This window comes from Artibeus jamaicensis, unplaced genomic scaffold (assembly GCF_021234435.1).
Source record: "Artibeus jamaicensis isolate MK-2021 breed Jamaican fruit bat unplaced genomic scaffold, CSHL_Jam_final contig_525, whole genome shotgun sequence".
In the NCBI taxonomy this organism is placed as follows: Eukaryota; Metazoa; Chordata; class Mammalia; order Chiroptera; family Phyllostomidae; genus Artibeus; species Artibeus jamaicensis.
Genome location: NW_026521874.1, coordinates 1,734,256 through 1,747,555, shown reverse-complemented (window position 1 = coordinate 1,747,555; position 13,300 = coordinate 1,734,256). Strand labels below are relative to the sequence as shown.

At 62.6% G+C, this 13,300-nt stretch overlaps 1 protein-coding gene across 1 annotated transcript in view; it reads left to right on the top strand.

Moving 5' to 3' along the window:
* Positions 1-12,841, top strand: part of TMEM132B (transmembrane protein 132B) — a 160,385-nt gene extending 147,544 nt beyond the window's left edge. The window contains exons 5-9 of the mRNA XM_053669594.1: positions 976-1,119; positions 3,644-3,849; positions 5,158-5,428; positions 6,924-7,115; positions 7,950-12,841. Coding sequence (XP_053525569.1) covers positions 976-1,119; positions 3,644-3,849; positions 5,158-5,428; positions 6,924-7,115; positions 7,950-9,095 — 1,959 coding nt within the window. The 3' untranslated portion in view covers positions 9,096-12,841. The remainder of the gene's footprint in view (positions 1-975; positions 1,120-3,643; positions 3,850-5,157; positions 5,429-6,923; positions 7,116-7,949) is intronic.
* Positions 12,842-13,300: the final 459 nt, after the last annotated feature.

The window sequence follows — 13,300 nt, the reverse complement described above, 5'->3', positions numbered from 1 at the left end:
CAGGTTCCCATGTAGCAAGTCCTCAAGGGGGCCCCTCGTCTAGCCCAGGGACCCTGGCGCAGGGAGAGGTGACTTGTGATAGATGCTGCTAATGGACTAGAAAAGGTATTTACGCCCCCAACTCCGCGGCCAGCGCTGTTACAGGAGCCACATTCCCAGCCTGCTTTGCAGGGGGCGTGGCCATGTTGTGGGCCGTGGACATTCGGTGAAAAGAAGCAGGTGCAGCAGGTGTGTTCCCACCCCCTCAGGCTTCCCACTGCTTGGACAGTGGGAGAGATGGCTGGTGTGATGGGTACCATTTTGTGACCCTGAGCTCGCTAAGTGCCTGGACTGGCCTCCTCCGGGCTCCTGGTTATACGAGAAGCCCACACGCCTTTGTTGGGTTACCTCACTGGCCTCGGGTTCCCGTGGCTGCGGCTCCGCACGGCTGCTCCTGAGTCAGAGTCCGAGCTCATCTCGGACCCGGGCAGCTGCAGTGGTCTGAGTCAGAGGACTCTCCCTTGGTGAGCAGGTGGCAGCGAGAACAGGCCATTCGGAGGTGATTCTGGAGACGGCACCTGCTGAGGGGCCATCAGGGGAAGAGAGGGACCGCCTGGATGTCAGCGTCTCACATCCCCCCCCCCCGGCCGGCTGGTGCATCTCGGGGGTCCCTGGTGGTTTGGGGGGCACGGGGTGCTGGCGGTCAGCTCACGGGGCAGGGGTGCTGTGGCCTGTTCTCTGCCATTTGCGCTCCTGCCTTCCTTCCCTGGGAATGGCACAGAGGCCGTGTGCACGGTGCTAGTAATAAGCCCTGGAGACAGGCCAGTGCCAGCCCGGTGGCCGCGGGCCACAGCGTGACAAAGCTCGGGAGGGGCTCTCGTGCTGCCTATGGGACGCCCAGCCTGCTGGGCGCGGCAGAGTAAGACCCCCGGTCGGCCCCCGCCCGGCCCTCGTGGGGCGTGCCCGGCGCTGACCTGGGCCCCTTCTCCCGTGCAGGACACGGAGATCCTGAACACGGCCGTCCTCACCGGGAAGGCGGTCTCGGTCCCCGTCAAGGTGGTGGCCGTCCAGGAGGACGGCTCCGTGGTGGACGTCTCGGAGCCTGTGGAGTGCGCGTCCGCGGACGAAGACGTCGTGAAGGTACAGCAGCTGCCCCCCGTCCTTCTGGGCCCCTGCTTCTGTCCCCGGCTCTGGTCCTGACTGAGCGGCCCCCAGGCCCCGAGGGGCTGCGGCTGGGATGACCCCAGTGGGAGTGGGTGACCGAGCGCACAGCCCCGGGGGTGGCCGCTCTCAGCCCGCCACCTTAATCTGTAGCGGAAGTGATTTTCGTTCCCCCTCATGTTAGCCACCCACACTCTGTCCTCACAGGCGTCACTGTGCCAAACAGCAGGGGACAGTGTGTGAGGTCATCAGCCATGCGTGCCGGGTACTGGGGGAGGAGCCGCGGGCACCGCCAAGGTGGTCTCCACGCGAGCTAGGTCCTCAGGGGCTCGAAGTGCAGCCCATGAGAGTCAATAGTTACCATTTACTGAAAACTTCATATGTGACAGGCACCGTCCTAATAAGGACATTGGAAATATTGACTCAGTCCATCTTCACCACTCGCCTTGGGGACAGGTGACGGTGCCCTTCCGAGTTTCCACAGAAGGAAAGAGCTCTCTCTGGCAGAGAAGGTGGGGCGCAGGGTCCTCCCCACGCCCGGACCTGTGGCAGGCTGGTGGCACCTCTGTGCTTCCCGAGGTGTCATTGCCCAAGGTCGGGTAGGGTGGGGGTGGGGGCATCTTCGGAGCCGGGAGCAAAATAGCCTCGGCTTCTCGTCTGGGAGCCCGTGGGTGACGGGCTTTGTCTGGATTGCGAGGGCTCCGTGTCTGCCCCTGTCGCCTGCAAGGCACACACTTGCACTGGCTGTTGTCACAGTCACCTCGGGCTTGCCCTGAAGGAGCACAGCCGCTGTCAGGCAGGCCCGGCGGCAGGAGCCCGGTGTGGGGGCCGGGCCGCTCTCCCTCCCGTGGCCCCGGGGACCCTCTGGTCCTTGGCCTTTCCCACATTCCGGGGCCCCTCCCCCAGTCTCTCTCATTCCGCCCGTCACCACAGGTGTCTCTGCAACCGCTCAGCCCCCTGCCTCTCTCCAGTGAGGACCTCGGGGCAGCGGGGGTGGCGTGGGGCCACTGGGTCGCTAACCCAGGGCAACCCCTTCGTCCCCAGGCCCTGATCCCCACGACGTCCGCGTGGGTGACGGTTCCCTAGAGGCGCCTCCGCCATCACTTGCCGCACGCTCCGTGGCCCAACATGACCAACACCCACCTGCCCCAGTCTGGAGGCCGGACACCTGCCGTCAGGGCGCTGGCCCGCGCTGCGCCGCCTCTGGGGCTCAAGGGGGCCCTTCCTGCCGCCTCCAGCTTCTGGGGCTCCGGGTGGTCCTCGGCCGGTGGCCCTGCCCCTCCGATCTTCGTCTTCACACGGTCTCATCCGAGCGTCTCTGTGTGTCCTTCTTGTCTCACAAGGACACTTGTCACTGGATGTAGGGCCACCCTCATTCCAAATCACATCCTCTCAAGTCCCTGAACTCCCACACACCTGAGAGGCCCTGCTCCCAGATGAGGTCGTGTTCCTGGGCTCTGGTCACTCAGGAAATTTGATCAGCACCTGCTCTGGCTGCTCTGCCCGCCCCGGGCCGGTTCAGAGCTGATGAGGGTGCGTGGGGGGCGGTCCGTTCGCTGTGGTCCTGCCGGTCAGCCACGCTGCCGGGGTCAGGTGTCTTGTCTCTGAGCTCCTAGCTACGGCAGGCATTACGCAGAGTGACTTTTGCAGGCCACCTCACTTAATACTTATGACCTGGTGGCGCTCTGGGGGCTGGTAGGGCCCCCAATGCGGTGCGTCCGCCCCGCTGCTGGTCTCAGGTTTGTCACCTTGCAGAACTGACGGCAGACTTGGAGTCTCCTGCGGGTTAAGTGGCCCTTGGTTCCCCCGCCCCCAGCCCACTGCCCTACAGACCCACACACTAGATCCATAAGGGACATTTTCCTGACGGTCCCGGAGAGGAAGTTGTCAATATTTGAGTTGCTCATCTGGAAGATGTGACGTGAAGGCCCCCCTCCCCGGCCCGTCCAGGCGGGCACAGAACGCAGCCCCTCACTTCTGTTCCGCAACACCGGCCTTGAACGGGGCAGAAATAATTGCGTCCACCTCTGTAGTGCGTTTTGTGAGTGTTTTCCTGCCAGGATTTTAATCTAATGCCAAGTTCTCTTGGTGTTTTCAAATGGGACCCTTTTTATGGCTTGACTAAAGGGAGCGAGTGTGTGTTTTAGTAATAATACACAGTTACTTTATGCTGCCTCAGATGCGGTGCTGAGTGAAATACATACACCCGGGGTTTGATCAGCGGCGGTCTGGGTACATAAAGAAGTGTAGGGTAATGAAAGAAACACACAGATAGGCAACGGAGGTTGCGTAACGCCGTGGAATTACGTTTACATTTTCGCTTGTCAGTGTTCCCATGGTGCCCTCATCGGTACTTGTCACTGGCTGGTGCCTGCAAATCCCCTCCAGTTCAGGTCCCGCCCTTGCAGGCATCTGGGCGGCTCTTCGGTCACTCGGGGCCACCTCTGGCCTCTGCTGCTGCATTTCCTGCTGATGCAGCCCTGGTCCCTGCCCCTCCCCCAAGGTGTCTGACCGCTGCGACTCCGTGTTCGTGAACGGCAAGGAGATGAATGGCAGAGTGGGCACGACCGTGAGCTTCACCCACCAGCATTTCACCGCCCAGCTGGAGGTCACCGTCTGGGCGCCCCGGCTGCCCCTGCAGATTGAGGTCTCAGACACGGAGCTGAGCCAGGTCAAAGGCTGGCGGGTCCCCGTGGCCCCCAACAGAAGGTGAGGGGCCGGGGAGGGAGGGCGGCTGCCAGCCAGGACGTGGGCCTGGGCCCTGGGCCGACCTCGGTGGGAGACACGCGGGCCCCACAGAGCCGTTCCGGGTGGCAGAGTCAGAGGGTTGGAAGACAAAGTGGGGACCATTTTGGGGTATGTCGTTCAGTGTTTTTAATCCCTTTGTCCCCGCAAATCACGCTGTGAGGACAGTCACCCCTCACTTTGGGAGATGCAGCTCGCCCCGTTACAGCACTGCGGACATTTGCCGTGGCTTTTGCCGTGGTTCTCAGACATTCTCTTCACCCCGCACAGCCTGCTCCGGGTCTGCTCGCTACCAGCCGCCCGAGCCCTGGCTTCCCCGGTGGAAGTAGGGACCCATTTCTGGGCCGCTGTGACTCTCAGCGGAGTCAGCTCCGAGCCCAGGACAGGGGCCTGGGCCTCTCGGTGACCAGCTGTGTGGCCGGGACCCAGTTGCCACTACTCTCCGCCTCAGTTTCCCCACCGGGAGGCCAGGATGATAAAGTGCCCTCACTCCTCGGGCTTCTGTGGGGACTGAAACAGTCTAATGTGTGGCTGGCGCGTGGTGTGTGGCTGCCCTGGGTCACCGCTCATCGCCACCTGGGCGTGTACGGCTGATGCAGTGCACAGTAGGTCTAACTAACTCCGAGCCAGTGAGCGGCTGCCTCTTCCTGTCTGGACACAAACCCCCATTCATGGGTGGTTCCGGGCTGGTCAGCAGCCACCCGGCAAGGTCCTCTCATAAAAGGGCAAGAAATAGGTTGGCCTTGAGGGGGATGTTGTGGAATCGCAGAGCCAGAGAGGAAGGGCGAGAGAAGTCTTCCCACCGTGCCTGACCTGAGTCTCAGGCACACCTGGGGGAGGGAAGGGGCATCCGGCCTTTTTTCCACTCACAGGTGAGGAGACCGGCCCACCTGGGGAGAAGCCCACGGCCAGCGGGGAGCAGTGGAAATAGGTCCCCGAACTTCCCACCCAGGGCTCCCGCCCCCACGCTGACCGGAGGCCCGTGTCCTTCCTGTCTGGGGGTAGTTCTGAAACTACAGGTTTCCAGGCAGAGAGAAGCCTTCCCCTCTGTGTGTGGAAGAGGGGAACAGGGACCGCGCTCCCCTCCCGTGTTCCCCGTGGGTGCCCGCAGGACAGTCGTGGGCACAGGCGGGTGAACGTGGGCGGCGCCTGAGCGGCCCTGGCAGGAGGAAGCCGGATCCTGTCCCCATGCTGTCAGGGACCCACAATTCGAGGCGTGTGGCCCGCCTCCTGGTGGGGATGGTGACGCGCGTGTGGTTTGTCCGCGCCCAGGCCCACGCGGGAGAGCGAGGACGAGGAGGACGAGGAGCGGCGGGGCCGCGGGTGCGCCCTGCAGTACCAGCGCGCCACGGTGCGGGTGCTGGCGCAGTTCGTGGCCGAGGCGCCCGGCGCGGGCCCGCCCAGCTACCTGCTGGGCCCCGACTGGCAGCTGGACATCACGGACCTCGTGGTGGAGTTCATGACGGTGGAGGACCCGAGAGTGGCTCAGTTAGAGGCCGGCAGGACCCTGGTGGGCCGGGAGCCGGGCATCACCGCCATCCAGGTACCGGTCACTGGGGCCTTCCCTGTGGGTGTGCTGGGCTGGCGGGGGGCGGGGCTCTGGGAGCCTGGGGCTGCACCTGCCGAGATGCCACTGTTAATCACCAAAACCTAAACCCATGTTTGCATTTTAGAGGGATTTTGGGAAGATACCAAAGCTCTTTGACCTAAGCTAAACCGCATGCACAGCTCGAGCGGCCTCTTCCCGAGCTACCCCACTTTCCGAGCGTGGCTGGCGGGGGCGGCCGCCGTGAGAGCCACCTCTGTTCTCCTAACCCCAGGGGTTGGCCATCTAGCCAACCTTGACGAGTAGGCAGAAACATTTTTACAAAGCGTTTATTTGCATTAAAAATAGTGTAAACATCTGCCATGAAGTGCTGTCTACTATAGCGATAGTAAGGCTGTCTTTCAGCCAGCATGGACAGGATCACAGGGCAGAGATGGTGCCACGCAGTTTCAGCAACAACTTAAAATATTACCGCTCGTAGCTGAGTCATTTCAGCTGTTACTCCCCAGGGCGAATGTTGACAAAGCTGAATTACACGGGTTACGTTTTGTATCACTTTTCTGTTGCTGTGCAGCAAGCCACCAGGAGGTCAGCAGCTTCCAACTCTGCTGGTGACAGCGGTCCAGGGGGCTGGGCTCCTGTCCAGCCCTGGGCTCTGAGCTCAGGGGCCACCAGGCCCAACCCACAGGGGTGGCCCAGCCGGTGGGGACTTTGGAGAAGGGGACTTCCTCCGTGATCAGCTCTGGTTGCAGGCAGGGCACCTCTCATCTGGTGTAGGATCGAGGGGCCCATTTCCTGGTTGCCTGTCAGCCCAGAAGTCTCTGCTCCTCGGGGCCACCTGTGCCCTCCTCACCTGGCCCCTGCTCCACCAGCCATGCCCCCGAGTCCTCCCGACACTGTGAGCGTCTCTGGCATCCACCCGTGACCGGGGAGAGCCCCCCACCTTCACGGGCTCCTGCCTGGAGAACCCGGGGCAGTGCCCTGGTGTGCGGGCCGCCTGTGCTGTGTGAATATAACACGATCCCGAGAGCGGTCCCATGTCCCAGTCACACGTGTGAGGGACGAGGCGGGCCACCCACTGCTGGGGGCAGCGGTACCCGGAGCTCTGCCTGCTGGGCAGTTTGCTCCGTCTGTTCGTCAGCCCGTTCCAAACTGGGTGGGGAATGAGGAGTGAGGACTCCCCCACGTTAAGACGCCCTCCCTACACTGCGGTCATTTCCCACAGGGAGAAGGTAAGGGCCCCGAGAGGCCGTATGTGCAGGAGAATGCCCCTCTTGGGTGAGGAGCATCGGGGTGGGCAGCGTGTAGGTATTGCCTGTATATTCCATCAAGCTCTTCTTGGAAAATACGCTGCCGTTACCGCGGTCTGAGTAACCGCGGTACTCACGCGGACGTGCCCCAGGACCCCTCAGGGATCAGAGGACTGGGAGGGCCCTGTGCAGTTCACAGTGGTGTGCGGGGCGGAGACCGGAGCGTCTTGCTTGCTTTGAAGGTCCTGTCACCTCTCTCGGACTCCATCCTGGCTGAGAAGACGGTGACCGTCCTGGAGGACCGCGTCACCATCGCTGACCTGGGCGTGCAGCTGGTGGCCGGCCTGTCTCTCTCCCTGCAGCCGCACAGGGCGGACAGAAGGGCCGTCGTGTCCACGGTGACTGCCCAGGAAGTCCTCCAGGCCCCACGGCAGGTAGGACCCCGGGGTCCTGGGTGCGCGGCCCGCTGAGGCCTGTCCGCTCCCTGACGTGCTGCTAAGGGGGCCTGTGGCTGCAGACAGTCCCCGAGCCGGGGCTGGTGGGTGCTTCTGGAAGCTTCTTCCTGTGTCTCATCGGGCGGCTCCGCCTCCCAGTGCTCAGGGGCTTAGGGACAGTCCTGGCATGTTTCTGTCCACCAACCCTGTGCCCCTGGGCCATCTGCTGCTGGCCCACGGCCACAGGGTCACGCGTTTCTCTTTTGCCAAAGCACATGCGTTTTGAGACTTGGAAGTTCCACGGTAGCGTGGCTACCAGGCGCCGGTGGGTACTACTTATTATGTCTTCATCATCACTGCTCAAACTCTCCTTCCCCTTTCAACTGTCACGGGTCATCGTGAGGATAGCAGGCCTCTGTGGGCACTGTGAGGCCTCTTCCCCAGGCCCGTCCGGCTGGTGCCCCCCTGTCTCTCCGTCAGTGTGGACATTGGAGGAAGGGCTCCCAGGGACGCCGTGAGCTGCCGATGGCTGGCAGTCGCCCCTGGACTTGATTCAGATGAACTGCCTGGTGTCTCAGAGCGTTTTCAGGGGGGCAAAGTCAGGTTCTGCCTCATGGTGCCCAGGGGGTTAATGCGCCCTCTGCATGTTCATTGAAGTGAGCGTTTGTCTCTCGTGCCTGAGGGCCAGCTCCGGGCAGGCGGGGAGAGCGGCAAGAGTGGACGCTGGCTCGTCTTCCTGCTTGTGTGGAGGGGTTTGAGGCAGGAAGCGGTGTGTGGGTTGGCGAGTTGGAAGAACCTGATTATAATGTGACATTTTGGTTTCGTTTCTCTCAGGAAGCAATAGTCAGCTCCTGGATTCTGTTCAGCGACGGCGCGGTGACGCCCTTGGACATTTACGACCCCGAGGACTTCTCCCTGTCGGTCTCCTCGCTGGACGAGATGGTGGTGTCTGTCCAGGCGAACCCGCAGCCCAGGTGGCCGGTGGTGGCCGCGGAGGGCGAGGGGCAAGGGCCCCTGATCAAGCTGGAGATGATGATCAGCGAGTCTTGTCAGAAGAGCAAGAGGAAGAGTGTCCTGGCCACGGGGAGAGGACTCGTCAGGGTCAAGTTTGACCCACACATCGACCGGCACCAGGGAGGCACCAATGACATTGAGGGCATAAGTCGGGACTACACGGACCCCCTCAGCAATGCCATAGAGCGTGAGGGCCACCAGGAGCGGGCGGCGCAGGAATGGCTGCCTCGTGGTGGCGCCGTGGGCCCGGAGGAAAGGACCAATGGCAGCGGGGCCCCGTCGCCCCCGGTGGAGAGAAAGGACAAGGGCCTCCTAAGGAGCGGCGGTCCGGACGCCTTCACCAGCTTCCCCACTCGAGGGAAGTCCCGGGAACCCAAGCAGTCCAGGGACCTGACCGTGGCCTCCCGGGGGCTGAGCGACCTGGAGATCGGCATGTACGCGCTGCTGGGCGTCTTCTGCCTGGCCATCCTGGTCTTCCTGTCCAACTGCGTGGCCTTCGCCTGGAAGTACAGGCACAAACGCTTCTCGGTGAGCGAGCAGGGGCCCGTCCCCCACTCCCACGACTGGGTCTGGCTGGGGAACGAGGTGGAGCTGCTGGAGAGCTCGGCGGACGCCACGCTGCCGTCGGAGGAGTGCACGACCGTCATCGACCGGGGGCTGCCCTTCGAGGAGCGCGACTTCCTGCTCAGCGGCGGCTCCCAGAAGCCTTTCCACAGCCACCTGCTCGGGCCGGCGGACTACGTCTACGAGAAGGACATGCAGAACGAGCCCGGCACGCCGTCGGGCCCCAGGAGGAAGAGGGTCAAGTTCACGTCCTACACCACCATCCTGCCGGAGGACGGCGGCCCCTACACCAACTCCATCCTGTTCGACAGCGACGACAGCATCAAGTGGGTGTGCCAGGACGTGGGGCTGGGCGGCCCCGATTTCCGAGACTACCTGGGGCGGCTGCAGGACCAGCTGTGAGCCCCCTGCCACGTTTGTATCACCTTTATGCCTTCTGGTTTCGCGGCGGTGGAGCGGCGAGCTTGGGTAGCAATAGGGGGTGACGTAGGGCGCCGAGGTCGTGGAGGCTGGCCGGGGGTGGGCGGGGGCCCGGGCCTCGGCCGGCCCAGGGGCCCGGAGAGCTGGCGCGGCCGGCTGGCTGGCTAAGCCGGGGAACGTCTCCAGAGCTGCCCCGCGCGGGCCCCGGACGCGCCCTCACCCCGGTCCCGTCTGCGGGTCTGCGGCCGGGCCCCAGCCCCGTCCCAGCGGGACCGTCCCGACCCCACGCGCCGCTAGTCACCACGTGACACGCAGCGGTGCGGAGTGGGAAGAGACTCGGTGTCGATGTTCCTATTCCTCGACCTTCTAAAGCACAGTGGGCGCGTCTCGCCCTTGGCCCGCGACGGGACACACACGGAAGATGCTGAATGTAGCCGCCCTTCGGGACGATGCTGCTCGCTGGTTTTTTATACGCTTGCCCCTGCTTCCCTCGGCCTCCGAGGCCCTTTTGGAGACAGGAGGGCGCGCCACGTTCCTGGCTGCCCTCCTCCCCTCTGAGCTGTTCGATGTCCGTGTGTTCAGTCACGTCATGTCCTTCCCCGTGGGGCGCACTCGAGGTCCGCCACTTCCTTTCTGGGGTGTCCACGCAGGAAGTCCGGTTCCCTCCGCTTCACACGCTGCGCCCTTTTGGGGGCGACCTTCCGGAAGCTTCCCCTCACTTGTCTCCCTTCCTTTTTGTGGTCCGACTCTCTCGTGTCAGGTGGGGACACGGGGTTTTACTAAAACCGTGAACGTGCTGTGCGGGGGGCAGGGGGGGCATTTCTTCGCTTTTTCTACATGAAACTTAACCACCCGGGGGTGGCGCTGGGGGCCCCCAGCCGCTGTTTCACCTTCCGCACGTGGGAGGTTGGTGGGGGCACCGGGAATGCGTTTCTGGGGAAAAAGGTCTCCGAACAGCTGTATTTATTATACAAGTGCTTTTTGGTCAGCTCAGCTCATTATCCGACCTGAAGTCCAAACGTAAGCCGGTGATGTGCCCAGAGAGGAAACTGGGAAATAGCTTCCAAGTCAACTCCCCGTCTTGCCAGAACAGACCTGTTTTTTAAAATAGACTGATGTTTCAACTTAGCAATAGGTACAAATCCACCCGTACAATCACCAACCCCCCCCCAAAAAACAAACATTAACAAAGTTTCCCCGCCGTGACTCTGGCAGTGATGAAACCCGCCCGGGATGTGGCCTTGTGGAGAAAGGCGAGGGACTTTCAGCCCGAAATCCATGAAAACAGGGGGCTGCCTCAGAGCCCCCGGAGCAGCTTCATGAAGATCCGGATGGAGCTGTTGGAAAGTCAGAGGGATGAGAGAGCGAGAAAGAAGCAGGATTCCTACAGAATTTTAAAATACAAATGTTTTTCCAAGAGCAGCGTGAATTGTGTGAAGCAGACCGAGACTTTGAACTTGAGAGAGCGTGATGACGACTTTATTTATGGTGGTGGTGGAGGGGGGGCTGCCTCGGTGCCGGACTGGAAGCCTCATTCTGAGCTTCCCCGGGGCCATTTGCATCCCGGACAAACGTCATTGGAAAGGCCCTCAGTGGTGAGCGCGGACCAGCAGGAGGTCACTGGAGCAGGTCCCGGACCCCAGGCGGCTGGTGACTGGCCCGTCAGCGGAGAGGCCACGGAGTGCTCCCTCGGAGACTCACGCGCACGGGAAGGTGACCGCCCAGCCTTGTGCGGCCGTGACGTGGAAGCCCCCGGGTCCTGCCTGTGTCCGGCCCACGGAACCGGCCTGGTGCAGACCTGACCAGTGGTGCAGGCCTGTGTTCCCGGGGCCGGCGATCTCCTGTTAAACGTGGGGTGAGGGGCTGAAGCTGGGGACCCGAGCGCTGGCTGTTTTCGAAAGGTCGGCTGACACCTTGCGGGACGAGCTGCTCCTTGGGGGCTGGGTGGGTGGGGCCGGTGGGTGGACCCCATGCGGGCGGAAACCTCCGGAGCCCTGCCCGCCGTGGGGCACGTTCGACACTCCAGGAGCAGCGGGACCTCGAGTCAGGGGGCCAGGGCACCCGGAGAGGAGCCCCCCAAAGCTCAGAGGGCCGGCTGTGGCTCGGGCAAGCTGGGGGGGCCAGAGCTGGGAGCAGACGGCCACCGGGAGGTGTCCCCTGTGGGTCCACAAGAGCCACCTCGGGTGACACAGGCTTGATACAGTCGTCCTCTCAGTTTGTGTTGAAACTCAGTGCAAACTAAAGGTCAAGTGCAAGATCCTAGAGGAGGGGTCCCGTCACCACACGACTCTCCCATATCTGCACACAGACACACGTGTCCCCGTGTGTGGGTGCGTGGACAGCGAGGAGCCACGGAGCCACGGAGTCACCTCGACAGAGTTTCGCTGCAGGTCTTTCTGCTCTGCACGTTGACCAGAAACCATGGGTCACATCTGCTTGGTTTCCCGCTGCTCAGTTTGGCACAAGTAGGAAAACGACACCCCAGAACATTTCAGCAAAGGTGGGGGGGCGACATGAAGTACAGTGTCCCGGGGGCTGTGCATTTCCCTGGAACTTGCGGGTTTTCACGAACTCCGAGGAGCCCACAGGATCGGGGTTGATGATGTGAAGGAAAAGCCCCGCCAGCGGAGTCCCTTCCGCCCCCACCGGATGCAGCGCCCCCCAGGGCAGACTCCAGCACACCGAGGGGGGGCACCGGGCTGCCAACGCTCAGTCATGGGGGGGGCAGGTGCTCCACCGGCCCTGGGGACCGGGACAGCACAGGACTGTGGCGTGGGAGAGAAAGCGAGAAGAAGAGACACCAGAAGTTTCTCCCGGAACCTTCCCTGGAAAGAACACCCCCTAGCAAACCTCAGAAAGCTGCGTGCGCCCCACACGGGGGAGCTCCTGGCCCCCTGGCTCTCGTGTCTCACACCCTGGCCAGTGCAGGTGCCCGGGCGGTAATGGCCCTCCCACTCGGGGCGGGGTGCAGGGAAGGTGGGCCGGCATCCGTCCCCGCAGCCGCATCTGTAGACAGTGTCTCGCGTGTTTTGATCAGCAGTCTCGTCCACCGTTCCAGACCAGCACCTTCCTGTCGGCGTGCGGGACCACGGTCCAGCCTCTGTCCGTCGTCCACGGCCACAGCGAGTGGGTCCCTCTGCTCCCCTGTCCTGGGTCCCCTGCTGGGCTTCCTGCCCTGTTCATCTCAAAAGTGGTCCCCATTCTCCATTGCAGTCTGCGTCGGTGACATCACTTGGGTCATGCCCCCGGCAGCTGTCCCCTCCATCAGAAACTCACGTGTGTGACGTAACCGTGCCACCCGCCGTGCGGAGGGACCGTGGTGGCAAGGTCAAGCCAACGCGCGGGTAACAGCTATTTTTGTATGTAAAATAGGCAATATACCAGGACACCGAGCCGTGCATTGCGACAAATACACTTTTTAAAATAAAAGCATGCAATCCGTAGTGTTCAGTGTGCAGACCCCCCACTCCGCGCCCCGACTGACCGTGGGAGACCTGGGACCGACACCGGGAGGAGCGCTGCCCCGGGCGGGGCGGGCGGGGTGGGCGTGGTTCGCCCTGGGACTGTACCTGGGACCTGCCAGAACATTTTAATCTCCCTTGTCATCACTTTTGGATTTTTCCCCCCTTTTTTCTTTTTTTTCCCCTGGAAATATTTCAGAAACAAAGTGACTTCATTTTCCAGCCTAAAAGTATATTCTAACCACAGGGTAGCGTGTCCTTTTTAACCTGGAAATAAACATTTAAACCTTCTCGTTTGTTCCATTGTTTCACCCACCTGTTCCCTTTCCACCTTCGGTATCTGGGGGACTTGACTGTGTGTGGTGTGGGGCCCCCAGCGCTGGCCACTGCCTCCTGATGGCTCGGCAGGTGGGGCCACACCCCTGCCCAGGGTTGGCCGTGCCCGGCCTTCGTCTCCCTCCTTCCTGGGGGGGGGGCATCCGTGCGTCTCTGTCAGGCCGGGGCTGGGGAGGGTCAGGCCTGGGCGCCGTGGGCCTTCTGGTTTGGGGGCACCTTGGGTGCCGCGGGCCTCCTCTTGGGCCTTCGGGTGAACACCACCCTTGCTTCAGGGTGAAAAGGGCAACACTTGGCACGTCACAGTGTGTCCCACCCCAGCCTGGTCTCTCACGGGGCCTGTCACATGGCTGGAGAGAGCGGGTGGGGACGCCGGCTCGGCTGAGACATTGA